Below are 13,038 nucleotides of genomic sequence, written 5' to 3'. Positions count from 1 at the left end.
TCCACCGACCTCAACTCCAACTCCATATATTCGTATTCGGGGAGAAAAAATCAGAGAGAAGGATTCATCACGTTTTAGGATACGGAGCCACCGCCAAGCCCTAAACTCTTTCGAGAGGGCTGATCTGGAGTCCATTCGGGGCTCCGGAGAGGGGAATCCGTCGCCGTCGTCATCATCAACCATCCTCCATCACCAATTTCATGATGCTCACCGCCGTGCGTGAGTAATTCCATCGTAGGCTTACTGGACGGTGATGGGTTGGATGAGATTTATCATGTAATCGAGTTAGTTTTGTTAGGGTTTGATCCCTAGTAGCCACTATGTTCTGAGATTGATGTTGCTATGACTTTGCTATGCTTAATGCTTGTCACTAGGGCCCAAGTGCCATGATTTCATATCTGAACCTATTATGTTTTCATGAATATATGTGAGTTCTTGATCCTATCCTGCAAGTCTATAGTCACCTACTATGTGTTATGATCCGGCAACCCCGAAGTGACAATAATCGGGACCATTCCCGGTGATGATCGTAGTTTGAGGAGTTCATGTATTCACTATGTGTTAATATTTTGTTCCGGTACTCTATTAAAAGGAGGCCTTAATATCCCTTAGTTTTCATTAGGACCCCGCTGCCACGGGAGGGTAGGACAAAAGATGTCATGCAAGTTCTTTTCCATAAGCATGTATTACTATATTCGAAATACATGCCTACATTACATTGATGAATTGAAGCTAGTTCTGTGTCACTCTATTAATGACTGTTACATGATGAACCGCATCCGACATAATTCTTCATCACCGATCCAATGCCTACGAGCTTTTCACTTATTGTTCTTCGCTTATTTACTTTTCCGTTGCTACTGTTACAATCACTACAAAACCTAAAAATATTACTTTTGCTACTGCTACCGTTACTTTCATATTACTTTGCTACTAAATACTTTGCTGCAGATACTAAGTTATCCAAGTGTGGCTGAATTGACAACTCAGTTGCTAATACTTGAGAATATTCTTTGGCTCCCCTTGTGTCGAATCAATAAATTTGGGTTGAATACTCTACCCTCGAAAATTGTTGCGATCCCCTATACTTGTGGGTTATCAGTGAGTTATCATGTTATTTGCATAGAAGTTACCATCGTACGTTTCAACGACACCCCGACCCCAACCCCTCCAACAAAGTTATCAGGTCTACCATGTATGAGTTATCATGTTATTTGCACAGAAGTTACCGTGGCATGTTTCAGCGACTTGCCCCACCCCATCCTCGCCGACCAAGTTATCATAAGTTATCAGGTCCGCCATGTTTGAGTTATCATGTTATTTGCACAGAAGTGATCATGGCATGTTTCAGCGACTTGCCCCACCCCCACCCTGGCCGACCAAGTTATCAAGACCGGGGTACATAAGTTATCAGGTCTGCCATGTTTGAGTTATCATGTTATTTGCACAGAAGTTATCGTGTATGTTTCAACAACTCCCTCACCCCCACCCTCGCCGACAAAGTTTTTAGGATCGGGGTACATAAGTTATCAGATCTATGAATTTTGAGTTACCATGTTATTTACATTAAAGTTAACGGAGGATATTTCATCAACCCTCTCCCCCCCCCCCCCCCCTCCCGGTCGGTAAAGTTAGCAGGAACGGGGTACCTAAGCGCGGAAAAAATCGAACACTAAATTAACTCATTTTTATGCATACGTATTAGAGGAGACATGTTAAATAGCCCATTTACTTTCTTTTGCCCAATAAAGAATCGTAGGTCAGGTGGTAGGCTAGTTAAGTTGGCTCACTAATGATGCAAGGATCGAATCCTCTCTTGTTCACATCAATTTTTGCGTGAAAAAATCTCGAACGAAAAAAGATCTAAAAAGGAAAAAAAATGGATCGAGAGGAGAGCAAGAAATAGAATCTAAAGAGGGAAAAAATGATAAATTAAGTTCGCCAGATCTGCACTATAGATGGAGGGCTGCATTATAGCAGTCGTCTACTTGCGGGATTCGATTCCTACGTACGACGCACGGGCATTGTATTCTACCAGTAGAAAGAACATGGAGTAGAGTATCTACCAATCGGTAAAGTGTAGTACGGCCGTGACATCGGGGGAGCCGTGAAGGACGCACGCAAATCTGTCCGCCTCCCACTCGCGAGCCACGACCTCTTCCTCCTACGCCGCGGCCGGACCCGACCCGCTCTCCTCCGACGCCGTCTCCCTCCTGCGATCTCCTCTACGACGAGCGACGCCGCCTGCCTCATCTCCTGGCACCAGCAGCGACCCCGCCGCTCGCCGTCTCCGGTGAGGAGCCTCACCTCGCAACCTCCTTCCTTCCCCCCATCACCCTCCGTCCCGTCCATCCCCATAGCCGGCGAGACGTTGCGACCTCACGTCCAGATCTACCCGTCCCTGCCCATTGCTCCGTCCAATTCGATCCCATCCCATTCCCATCGTCTCTGGGATTCGATTTGGTTGCCGCTGGTGGATCCGGGAGTCCATAAGACGACCGCTTCCTATGCGTTGCCCCTGCAGCCAAATGAGCCCTTTAGGGAATCCGTTAGTTTTTAATCTGATGATGTAACTGCTCCGAATTTTGCTTTGAGGTTTGGGCTTGACGTCGTGAGGAAAAAACATTTCACAACAAATCCTGGTGAATATTGGGCTTGTAGCTTGATTTCATTTCGATCCCCTCCAGTATGATTGTCTTGGATGATGTGAATGCAATTGCAGTTATTCAGTTTATCACCGGCAAGTTTGCCTTTGTTATCTGCTGCTTTTCTTCTTATCATCACACAACTCCAACTTGTTTTCCTATAACATACGTAGCTTCTATCTTGATGCAGAGTCCTGAATAGCTTGCTGCCGGTAGGGGCCATTAACCAGCTTCTGAGGAAACTATTCAGAGCCAGTCTGCTTCTGTAAGTGCTTTGTTACAACTCCTGCTTCTGTATGCAGTCTGCTGAAAAACTAGTCCAGTATTCAGTCCCCTTATTATTTGTTTTAGATTCCACGGTTGTACTAGGCTAGGGTGAACCTCCTTCTCCGGCGACCGGCCTCCATTCCAGCCCCTCGCTACCAGATACAGCAGATCTACACAGGTGGAGATCCCTGTTTGTGTGCGGTGCACTGTACCTGGCGGTCCTCCATAGCCATGGTAAGTTACTTGCCCTCTCCTTCGTCCAGACCTTGTCATTCACTGGACGTCATTGTTGCCGAATTTGGGCAGACACTGAGTCTGATTAGGTTCCATTTTGAATGTTTAATGTTGGAGAAGTTGGCGCTTAAAGATTGGTGCCATTTTGAATGCTCTGTTTTTCATTACTGAAGGCGATACTATCACTAACCAATGTGGTGCACCTCAATGCCTCATCAGCCATCACAAAATCCCTGTTCATATTTTGTGGTTACTTACCAGAGCAAGTTTGGGAAGGTCCTGGAAGCTTATGTTGAAGTAGAGCCCAACAGCTAGAAAATTCTAGTTTGACGCCATCAGTACTTGAGATGACAATACTTTTCTGAAATGAAGCAAAACGTTAAGCCTAAAAATATAGAACTCCAGTCTTGATTGTCATACAAATGGAAACCCTTTCTCAGTATTGAAGTACAACTATAGCACTTGATTTATTTCCAAATCAAATGACGAAGCTATATGACACTTCCATTTGCACGTCAAACATACAAGCCATATAGTTGTATGGTGCCTTCTGCTTATAAAAGTCAACAAGGTATTCCAAACAGGACAAAAGGTAGTACGGTGACATAAATTTTGTGGGGTCAAAGTACTTCAATTAGAGTTACACCTTTAGGAATACCTTTCATGGGTTTAGGGGTTTGATGAAGGTAATATGAATGGTAGCAAACAACTATCAAATGTGCCCATCGCTTGCTTTAGTTTCACATACTAGTTTTGTTAGTTCTAGTTTGATCATGGTTGACGTTAACTAGCGATATGTGAGCACCATATACGTTTCTGCCTTGAGGACAGGTTTATCACTCTAGTTTCACTGATGATGATGGGATCACAAAAGCCTGTGGGTGTCCTTTGCTTCCACTGAAAACTCATATCAAGGGCCCAGCCCCAGCCTCAGATTCAGGTACCGGTACAACATCAGACACACTTAATGGTGTACTTCCATTGCTGCATGACCATGCCAAACTGCTAACTAATGTTGATGCTATTACAGATAAAGCGGATATAGTCGATGAAGCGATAACTTTCTTCCGAGCAAATGTTTTCTTCAAAAACTTCCATGTCAAAAGCCCAGCAGACAAGTTGCTTATCTATCTGACATCTTACATCAATATTGCCTTGAAAAGACTAGAAAGCTGCCGGACACTGGCTGTTGGAACTAAGGCAATCATTAACCTGGGGTTGGAAACTGTTCCTGTGCCCGGGGAACCGGGGTTTCCTTTCCCTGGACTTTTCACTCTTCCCGAATCCCAGGAAGAAGCAGGTATATAGCTCTCATCAAATTCAATGCATATTTGCACGTGCATGTGCTTTATTGATAGCAAGTTAGCAACTAAGCTAACTCTTTTCTGTAGAAGTAATAAGTTATTTGCTTGGTATTTCACGTGATTTACTTCTTGAGAGAAACAAGCAGTAGTATTTTAATAAAGCCGTAGGATAATTCAGCTATAAATTGGTAGACACCAAATCTAACCGAAGAATAGTCTTACTCCCATGGATTGTGATCCTCAATTAAGCATTTCTCCGCTCTAATGCAGAATTGTTGAGGAACTATCTGAAGCAGATAAGGGAGGAAACAAGCGGGAGGCTGCTCAACTGTGCATACAGAGCTAATGGCACTCCAAACAAATGGTGGTTGGCTTTTGCAAAGAGGAAGTTCATGAACCTTGTCATCCTTTAGAGTGTAATTAAGCATTTCAGCTACAGGTTAGATGTGTTTTTGTATATCCTTATTTCACTCGGACATTTATTTATATGATGATGTAAATAATCTTTCTTCTGAAGTATTCAAGTATAAAATGCCAAAAACAGTTTCTTGCAATGTACTGCTGTTATCGTGGCATTCGCTGAATTAATTCTTCCTTCTCTTCCTGTGGGCCTGGCTCGAAATCGGACCGATTTTGCCATTGATGCAGTGTTATGCAGAGTGAATAATCTATCCTGATTATAGTTCTCAGGATATTGACGCTATAATTTAGATACGAAGTACTGGCTAGTTAACAAGTACTTCTTTGGGGCTAGGTTAACAATTGTATATTTAAGTGAAAAACTGGTATTACTCTATGTTACTGTTAGCAGGAGAAACGATTGCTTAAATCTTTTGAATGGCCTGACAGGCGCATTTGGACCTTGTTCAGGTTTACCTTCTTTTCCATGCAGCGATGTAGAAGTCATTGCACTCCAGAGAGGTCTCAAACTCCTGGAGAGCCCTACGCGGCGATCTTGGTCGGCTGTTTCCAGTGTGCTAATTTGATAGGTGCTATCTCCTTCAAACACTGGCCCAGGGATGCAAATCGTTTGGCGCACACTTAATAAATATGCTTTTGATTACAAGTCTAGTTTTAATTGCGATGGTGACCCTCCTAGATTTATTTTGCTTTCAGTGTTGACCGATATCTCTCTCTGATATTCAATAAAGCTCGGGACGAGGCATTCTCATAAAACAATGGATCTTGTTGATGTTATTAAACCTGTGTTATGGAGCAGATGTTGTCCTGAATGTTCTCTGTAGAATGCCATATGTGCCTGATTCTTTCACCAATCACCAGATATGCTGTTAACGGTTAACTGGTGAATAGATCTGATGACGGGCCATGTGTGGTGGCTCATCATTGGAACTTGCTACACTGACTAGAGGTTGATAACAACTGCGTAGGGGTCTTAGAGCAATTCTAGCCGATCGCCTATAACCGGCACGTAGGCGAACTCTTGAAACCGTTAGGTGAGTAATTTTTTTACTCCTCGGCACCGCGGCTCCTAAATATACCCGGCTTCCACCCGGCCGAGTAAAAGTTGCAGCCTCGTTTCTACGCCTCCACCCCCACTGCCGGCGACTACCCACCACCTTCACCGCTTCTCTTCGCCCTCGCCGCCCTTTTGCTTGAGTCCGAGCCGGTCGCCATTGCCAGAGTCGAGCTAAAACACTATTGCCGCCGCATCGACCCCGTCGCTGGAAAGCGCCTTGGATCTTCTTCCTCGTAGCCGCACCGGCACCTTGTCGTGCTTTGCCGGTCATCTCCATGCTTTGCCGACCGCTAGTATTGGCTCAACATCATCGGCCGGCCGTTACACTTCCGCCGCCTTGCAAGTATTTCGACAGTTTTCCTAGGTGAGTTTTTTTTAGCTTTTTTGTCTTGTTTTTTCTTTTTTTAGTTGAATTCAACTGGTCATTTAGTTTGAAGATGAAGAGGCTGAGAGAGATGATCTTCTAGGACTCTTCGTCACCGGAGGAGGAAGAAGATGACGTTGACTTCAAAATGGTCGTTGGGATGATCTTCAACGATGATATTTGGCGATCGAGGAGAGGATCGCAGTTCGGCCGCATGCAACTCAAACCATAATAGAGCGGAGGGCTATGCCAAGATTATGAGAGATTATTTCGACCCTAATCAAATCTATCCGGAGAAGTATTTTCACCGCAAATTTCAGATGCACACAAGTCTTTTTCTCACCATTGCAAAAGTCATGGAGAAGCATGCAGAGAGATAAGGCCTTATACAATGGGAGGTGCTTAATTAGCGAAGGTGCTTAGAAAAATAAACCAAACTTTTCTTAAGCACCGGTGCTTATTTATACAAAATAGATGCTTAATTAAGCGTCTCTCCTGTAAAAATAGGCACCGATGCTTCAGAAAAATCCGATTTATTTTTCTAAGCATCTCTCTAAACATCTCCCATTGTACAAGACTTAAGAGGGCACCTTCAGGCGACGGCGCCTAGAAGAGGCCATTGGCGTCAGTGCGACGGCGTCCGAGACTCGACTAACAAGGCAGCCTCTTACCGTGAGGTTTCCCCTGTCGCCCTCTCCAATCTGAATCTGTAGTAATTTTCCTTTGAGGGTGCAGCAGGGTTAGTGCTACGCTGAAAGTCCTTGCTGTCTTCATCCACGAGTCTCAGTCCAGACTCCAGACTTGTATATTTCATGGAGCTAAAACAGTAGAGTACTACATTATTTCAAGAATGAAAAACATTTTTTTACAGTAGGTGGCATGACCAATTCTTGAGCTGATGCTTATACTATTCATTAACCGTATATACTGAACCATGGATATCTCATTAGGAAGTTTCTGGTGCCAACTTGGAGTGCCCGGTCAGTGCTACGGTCCAAGTTGTTGTTGTCTTCGTCCATGAGTCTCAATCCAGATTTTTTTAGAAAAGGAGGATGACCCCCGGCCTCTGTATTTGGGAGATGCATACGGTCACTTTATTGATTATTCTCGAGGACCGTACAAAATATTACAACAATGTGCCTGAATCCGTCATCTTGGCAACATATGCCGCTACTCCTATCCAATATGATGAAGGGGTGCTAGCTGGGACACTACCCAAACCACTCACCTAAGCCTAACATCAAAAGCCGGAAGCCGAAACTCATTCGGAAGCCCCAACCGAGCCACATACCGGGTCTGGGGCACAATCCGGTCAGACGCACTCGTGTGTCATCGCCGCCATCTTCCACAGGTCTTCGGATCATATTGAGGCTTCTACCTTGTCTGGCCACTCTGCCATCGACGTCACCATGACGCCAGACAGCAACCTCCTCCTGCGCGAGCCCATCTCCGCACATCGAACGCCGAGTCTCCACAGCGCCATGCCATCGATCTCCGCCGCCATCAATGTGTGAGATGAAGTATCGCTCCACCATCCCTCCAGCCAGCACTTGCTCCAAAACGATGCCCCCAGAAGGGAAAGCGATAGAACGCCATCATCATCCGATCCGGAAGACCCAGATCTGGGGTTTCCCCCTGAGCACCCCGAGCCTGATGGCGCAGACTGTCGGCGATGCCTCGACCATCGGCAGTAGCTCCACCAGACGAGTGTCGCCTACGTCGCCGCAGCCTCCAAGATGAAGCCGACCAGAATGCATGTGTCGACACTAAACCGCCACCACTTCCACCGCCGCTTGAGCAGCCCCCGAGCAACGCCTTCAGGAAGGAGCACGCCACCGTGGTGTCGTCGTCGCTTGGAACAGGGGGGTCTGAGGTTTTCACCTGAGCTCCTGGGAGGGGTGGAAGGAAGGAGGTCCTCTCCGAAGCCTCCAACAAGGGAAGCAACACCCAAAGGCACTGCCATCGGAGTGGCCTCCACGCCGGCCAAGAGATTCCCCCGGAACCCTTCCAACCACCGGATCTGCAAGGCCAGCACCCAAGAACGGTGACCAAAGCCACCAAGGGCCGGATCCGCTGCAGATCGGAGTAGATCGGGGTCGAGGACGAACATCACCATGGCCACCAACATCTAGCGAGGAACCACCGCCGCAGCCGAAGCCCACCACCTCCCCGCCATCCACATGGCCAGGGAAGTGGCCCGGCGCCGCCAGGCTGCGCCGCGTGCCACCAGCCAGGGCCGCCGCCATGGATCCGAGGCTCCCCGCCCAAGGAGGAGACGCCTGGATCCCCGCCGCCACCTTCACCAGTACCACGTGGCGGCGCCGGTGAGTACCTCGGGCGGCGGCGGAGAGGGGGGACGCACAGGGAGGAGCGGGTCGGGGCGATTAGGGTTTGTCCCCGAGTCGCCTCAGAGGAGGCGGCGCGGGGGCTGACAGAAACCTCCTGTCTATTAACAAAACTAATGACAATTGTCACCAATCTCAATGAGTCTCAATCCAGATTCCAGACAATATATGTCTTCCAGGTAAAACAGACATCAGTAGTACTCAATCAGTAGTAAAACAGACATCAGTAGTACTCAATCAGTAGTAAAACAGACAATATATGCCCGGAAGTACATTATTTCAAGTATGAAGCACAAATTTCTTAAACTTCTTGAACTGAAGCTTATACCTTTTCTTAATCCTATGCTATACAATGTGTACCTCATGACTCTCCAAGCATGCTGCTCGCATAAAGGAAACGTTACTACATATTCAGATTGGAGCTTGGTGTAAGACTTGACAGGGCGACAGGGAAACCTCATGGCAAGCTGCACTTCCGCTAGTCGTTGGGCGGCTGTCAAGCTGGCCATGACGGCCTCCTCCTGTCACCCATGCCGCCTACTGAAGCGGCCCGAATTGTTTGATTTGCTTCTAAACGCATCTAACGACAAACTCCAGCAACATTGGATTTAGGACTTGGGAGTTAGGATGCTGCTCGCTGTAGCTTCTTGCAGGCATATTTGCACATCAAAGATAAGAGCAACCGGCACATAAGGAAAATAATACTGATGTCCAAACCGACACATTAAGGTCCACACAGAATAGATCACAGTACACAACTAGCTCTACTAAAAGCTGGCAAACATCTAACGGCCATCTAGAGTTGTGATGCTTATCCCATTCATAGATTTTTCCATCTGTTCTGTCGCTTGTCCGACTTCACAATTACCTAGAGCATAATACGCGGGTTTCTTTGGTGCTGGAACCAGCGCACTTCCGTTCTCCAACATGAATATAACAGATGACATTAGGGGGCGATCATCAGGATGGTTTTGAACACACAAGAGTCCTACATGAATGCACCGTACAGCTTCTTCTAGAGGACACCTCTCTAAGACAGATGATTCCACCAATTCTGCGGCGTTTCCGTCTTCCCATAGCCTCCATGCCTGAACCAGCAACCGACTTAAGTTATGATCAAGGTATCATTATATTGCTTGGACCAATGAAATTTTGCGCTTCAAATATATATACTTACATAAGCTATAAGGTTGGAGAAGTTGGTCGTGAGTTCTGATGAGCTGATCTTGAAACCACTTACAATCTCCAAGAGAAGTACACCAAAGCTATAAATGTCTGATTTTACAGAAAAGGCACCTCCCATCACATATTCTGGTGACATGTAACCACTGTTTATATAAATTCAACACAAATAAGTGCACAGTGTGAGCAAAATAGTACACAGAAAGGGAAAAAAGAGTAAGATAAGGGTTGGCTAGGACATTTAGTTACTTACTATGTACCAACAACTCGCGTAGTCCTTGCATGCTGCTGGTTTTCACCAAAGATCCTTGCCATACCGAAATCTGATATTTTGGGATTCATTTTTGTATGCAATAAAATGTTACTTGCTTTGAGATCTCTATGAATGATAGTTAATCGTGAATCTTGGTGGAGATAAAGAAGCCCTCTTGCTACACCTTTAATTATCTTAAACCGTGTGGGCCAATCAAGCACAGATTGTCTTGCAGCACCTTTCAATAATAAATATCAAATGAAGTATACCATTAGTCATCTGGAAAATACCTTTTTACGTTGTAAGAACTTTTAGTGATGTGTAATCGAATAAGGACATACCAAAAAGGAAAGCATCCAAACTTTTGTTGGGTAAGTATTCATAGATCAGTAACCTCTCATCTCCGTGAATGGAGCAGCCAAGAAGTCTGACTAAGTTCTTATGCTGCAATTTAGCAAATAGAACTATTTCATTCTTAAACTCCGCAATACCTTGCCTAGAACCCTCACTAAGCCTTTTGACAGCAACTTCCTTGCCACCTTCCAGCAGTCCCTACATGTTTGCATCATTATAAAATGTAAGATGCTGAAAGTGAGCGTTTTTCACTGGGACAATTATCCTTAAAATGAGCACACTAGTAAAACTTTATGTTACCTTGTAAACTTTGCCGAAACCTCCCCTTCCAATTTGGTTGGAGTCAGAGAAATTATCCGTTGCTGTAGCAATGTCTTCGAAGCTAACAAAGGGAAACTCCACATATTCGCCTCCAATTTCATTTGAAGAGCTGGCATATCTTAACATCTGTCTTTGTTCGATTTCCTTGTTTCGCCACTTGCCTAATAAACATCATGTTTTTTTGTCAACAGTTAGACAACAAAGTTGTATTCTGTAATCAGGGACTCATGTTTGTTCTACCTCTGTATATGCATACCGTTACAAAGGCTATGCATGACAGTATCACCAGGCTTCCAATAGTCGGGGTTACAACCTTTACCAAATTGTTGTTCTTTTGATCTGCAAAAATTATGGCATTACTTTTTCAGGGATAGACATCAAGCATTACTTGCGACACTACATAGTACCATAACTGATCTCTACTAACCGAGTGAACACAAAAACATGTATGAGATTTTTAAATATCGTCTTCCTCTCATACTGAATACTTGCAAATTTACTCATTTTACAAACACCTCAAGGTTACTGTTATGCTGTTAAGTTCACAAGAATTTTACATTTAGCACTCCCTGCCAAAGAGTTGGTGTCAAATGATGTGAAGGCTACTTGATTGACATAAAACCTGTCAAGTGCAGTTACACAACACCTTAAGGACACGAAGAAAATAATGCTAGGGCTCGACGATGCATACCTGGAGAGTCAGCAAGCCGGAGGTACAAATTCTCGCCATTGTTGCTGAACTTCCATGTGTCAACAAGCTCCCCTGTCCAGACTAAGCACCTTGACGGGTCTTCATAAGTGCCATCACTGCTCAAGTTGGCATATGCATATGCTGTACATGAGCAATTGCTGCTGCACTCAGCCGCGCATTGGTCGAAACTTCTGTTCTTGATGTGCAAGAAGTTGGCAGGGACCTTCATCACAGGCAAAGCCACAAAATGATTTGGCTTTCCACATTTCAGAGGTTCCATTCTCCGACATCCTCTGGAGAAGTCAAGATCATCAAGCTCGTACCCATCAAGGCACTGGCATTTTTGGACAGTTCCACTGAAATCACAATAGCCGAATGAGCCACACGAGGAGTAGAACTCGCAGGCAGTGGGGACCTCGCCGATGACTGTCCATGAAGACGAGGAGTTGCTCCAACTCAATGTCTTCATTTTTCCAGTGTAGTCAAGCATCGCACGCGCATATGGTGAGCCATCGGAGACTGTATACATAGCGTAGTACTCGTCTCCTATGTCAGTGGCTGTTTGGTAAAGGATGGAGCTCGTGTTGCTCCGATATGGTCCTCCACTTACAGTTATACTGTTCCGAACCATGGTGCGGCAGTACAACCTAGTTCCATGCCAAATTACTACCTGAAGTTTTGAACTGGGGTCAAGGCCAAAAGAAAAATCTCCATCGGAAGGGTCGTCAGGGCCCTTCCAAGCAACAAGACGCCCAACCACACGGTCTTTATAACTTAGCACGAACCTCATGCCAGGAAGGACGGTGTCCGTCGGGTGATCAAAGCTTTGCCATATGTCTGTGCCGTTCGATGACCGGAGGACCAAGTTGCCTGTGTCGAGGATCACTGCAGTAACTCCGGTATCTCCAGCGGTGATTTTGTTGTTGGTTGCCCAAACAGTTTGGCCTTGGGAGTCGGACAAGATCAGCCCAGAAGTGTTGCTGATGGCAAGCTCTGCAGAAACAGAGGAGGTGATTGGTTTGTTGCGGTTTGCAACCCAAACAACTGTGTGTTTGGGGATGTTGTGGTACCATATGCCAAGGTAGAGGGTACGGTTGGAGCTGGTTGGGGAGAAGAAGCCAAGCGCAAAGTCCCCTCCCTTGGAGACGAGAGTGTTGCCTGATGTGAGTGGCTTTGCATATGTGAGCTGGTCATCGGATTTGCAGAATGAACTCAAGGATAGTAGAATCAAAATGGGGATGCAGGCCATATCGGATTTGCAACAAGGATAGTTTCTTCTTGGTCTGCTTGTGTGTGAAGTCGACGAAATAGTAGAGTACAGATAATCAATAAGACTGACTAGGCACGGTTTTTGGCAACAGTTGGGCTGCAGGGGGTGAATGAATGTGTGGTTGGGGCACCCTCTGTCAGTCGCTGTGAAGTCGACGTGCTTGAATTATCAACGAAATTATGACATGATTTCCAAGTTTCAACAAGCGGCAGAAACTTGGTCATGACTTGGAGTCTCTGGTCCATGCTATGCTTCAAGTCCTCGCTGTCTTCATCCATCAGTCTCAGTCAAGGTACCAATCCAATCCAGACTATATTTCGACCATTGTTTC

The 13,038-nt window shown here is 45.6% G+C and overlaps 2 protein-coding genes across 4 annotated transcripts; one reads left to right on the top strand and one right to left on the bottom strand.

Annotated features, from left to right (window-relative positions):
* The first annotated feature begins 2,069 nt into the window (after positions 1-2,069).
* On the top strand, positions 2,070-5,675 carry LOC123149271 (actin-related protein 2/3 complex subunit 3). 3 transcript variants are annotated; one of them, XM_044568902.1, is made up of 7 exons: positions 2,070-2,293; positions 2,836-2,910; positions 2,997-3,146; positions 3,978-4,086; positions 4,177-4,446; positions 4,721-4,889; positions 5,343-5,675. In XM_044568902.1, the coding sequence occupies exons 3-6, from the start codon at positions 3,144-3,146 to the stop codon at positions 4,861-4,863; spliced, it is 525 nt and encodes a 174-aa protein (XP_044424837.1). In that variant the 5' UTR covers positions 2,070-2,293; positions 2,836-2,910; positions 2,997-3,143; the 3' UTR covers positions 4,864-4,889; positions 5,343-5,675. The 3 variants fall into 3 exon arrangements, with proteins under 3 accessions (XP_044424837.1, XP_044424836.1, XP_044424838.1); XM_044568901.1 differs by lacking the exon at positions 5,343-5,675 and having other exon boundaries at positions 4,721-5,004; XM_044568903.1 differs by lacking the exon at positions 5,343-5,675 and having other exon boundaries at positions 2,084-2,293; positions 3,015-3,146; positions 4,721-5,004.
* Positions 5,676-9,125: 3,450 nt separating this feature from the next.
* On the bottom strand, positions 9,126-12,806 carry LOC123154699 (G-type lectin S-receptor-like serine/threonine-protein kinase B120). Its single transcript, XM_044573357.1, has 7 exons — positions 11,438-12,806; positions 10,987-11,085; positions 10,726-10,907; positions 10,413-10,623; positions 10,072-10,309; positions 9,814-9,964; positions 9,126-9,724 (listed from the first exon to the last, which is right to left on the bottom strand). The coding sequence occupies exons 1-7, from the start codon at positions 12,684-12,686 to the stop codon at positions 9,422-9,424; spliced, it is 2,433 nt and encodes an 810-aa protein (XP_044429292.1). The 5' UTR covers positions 12,687-12,806; the 3' UTR covers positions 9,126-9,421.
* Between the last annotated feature and the right edge of the window lie 232 nt (positions 12,807-13,038).

Source organism: Triticum aestivum, chromosome 7A (assembly GCF_018294505.1).
Source record: "Triticum aestivum cultivar Chinese Spring chromosome 7A, IWGSC CS RefSeq v2.1, whole genome shotgun sequence".
NCBI lineage: Eukaryota > Viridiplantae > Streptophyta > Magnoliopsida > Poales > Poaceae > Triticum > Triticum aestivum.
This window is presented reverse-complemented; position numbering and strand designations above follow the sequence as displayed.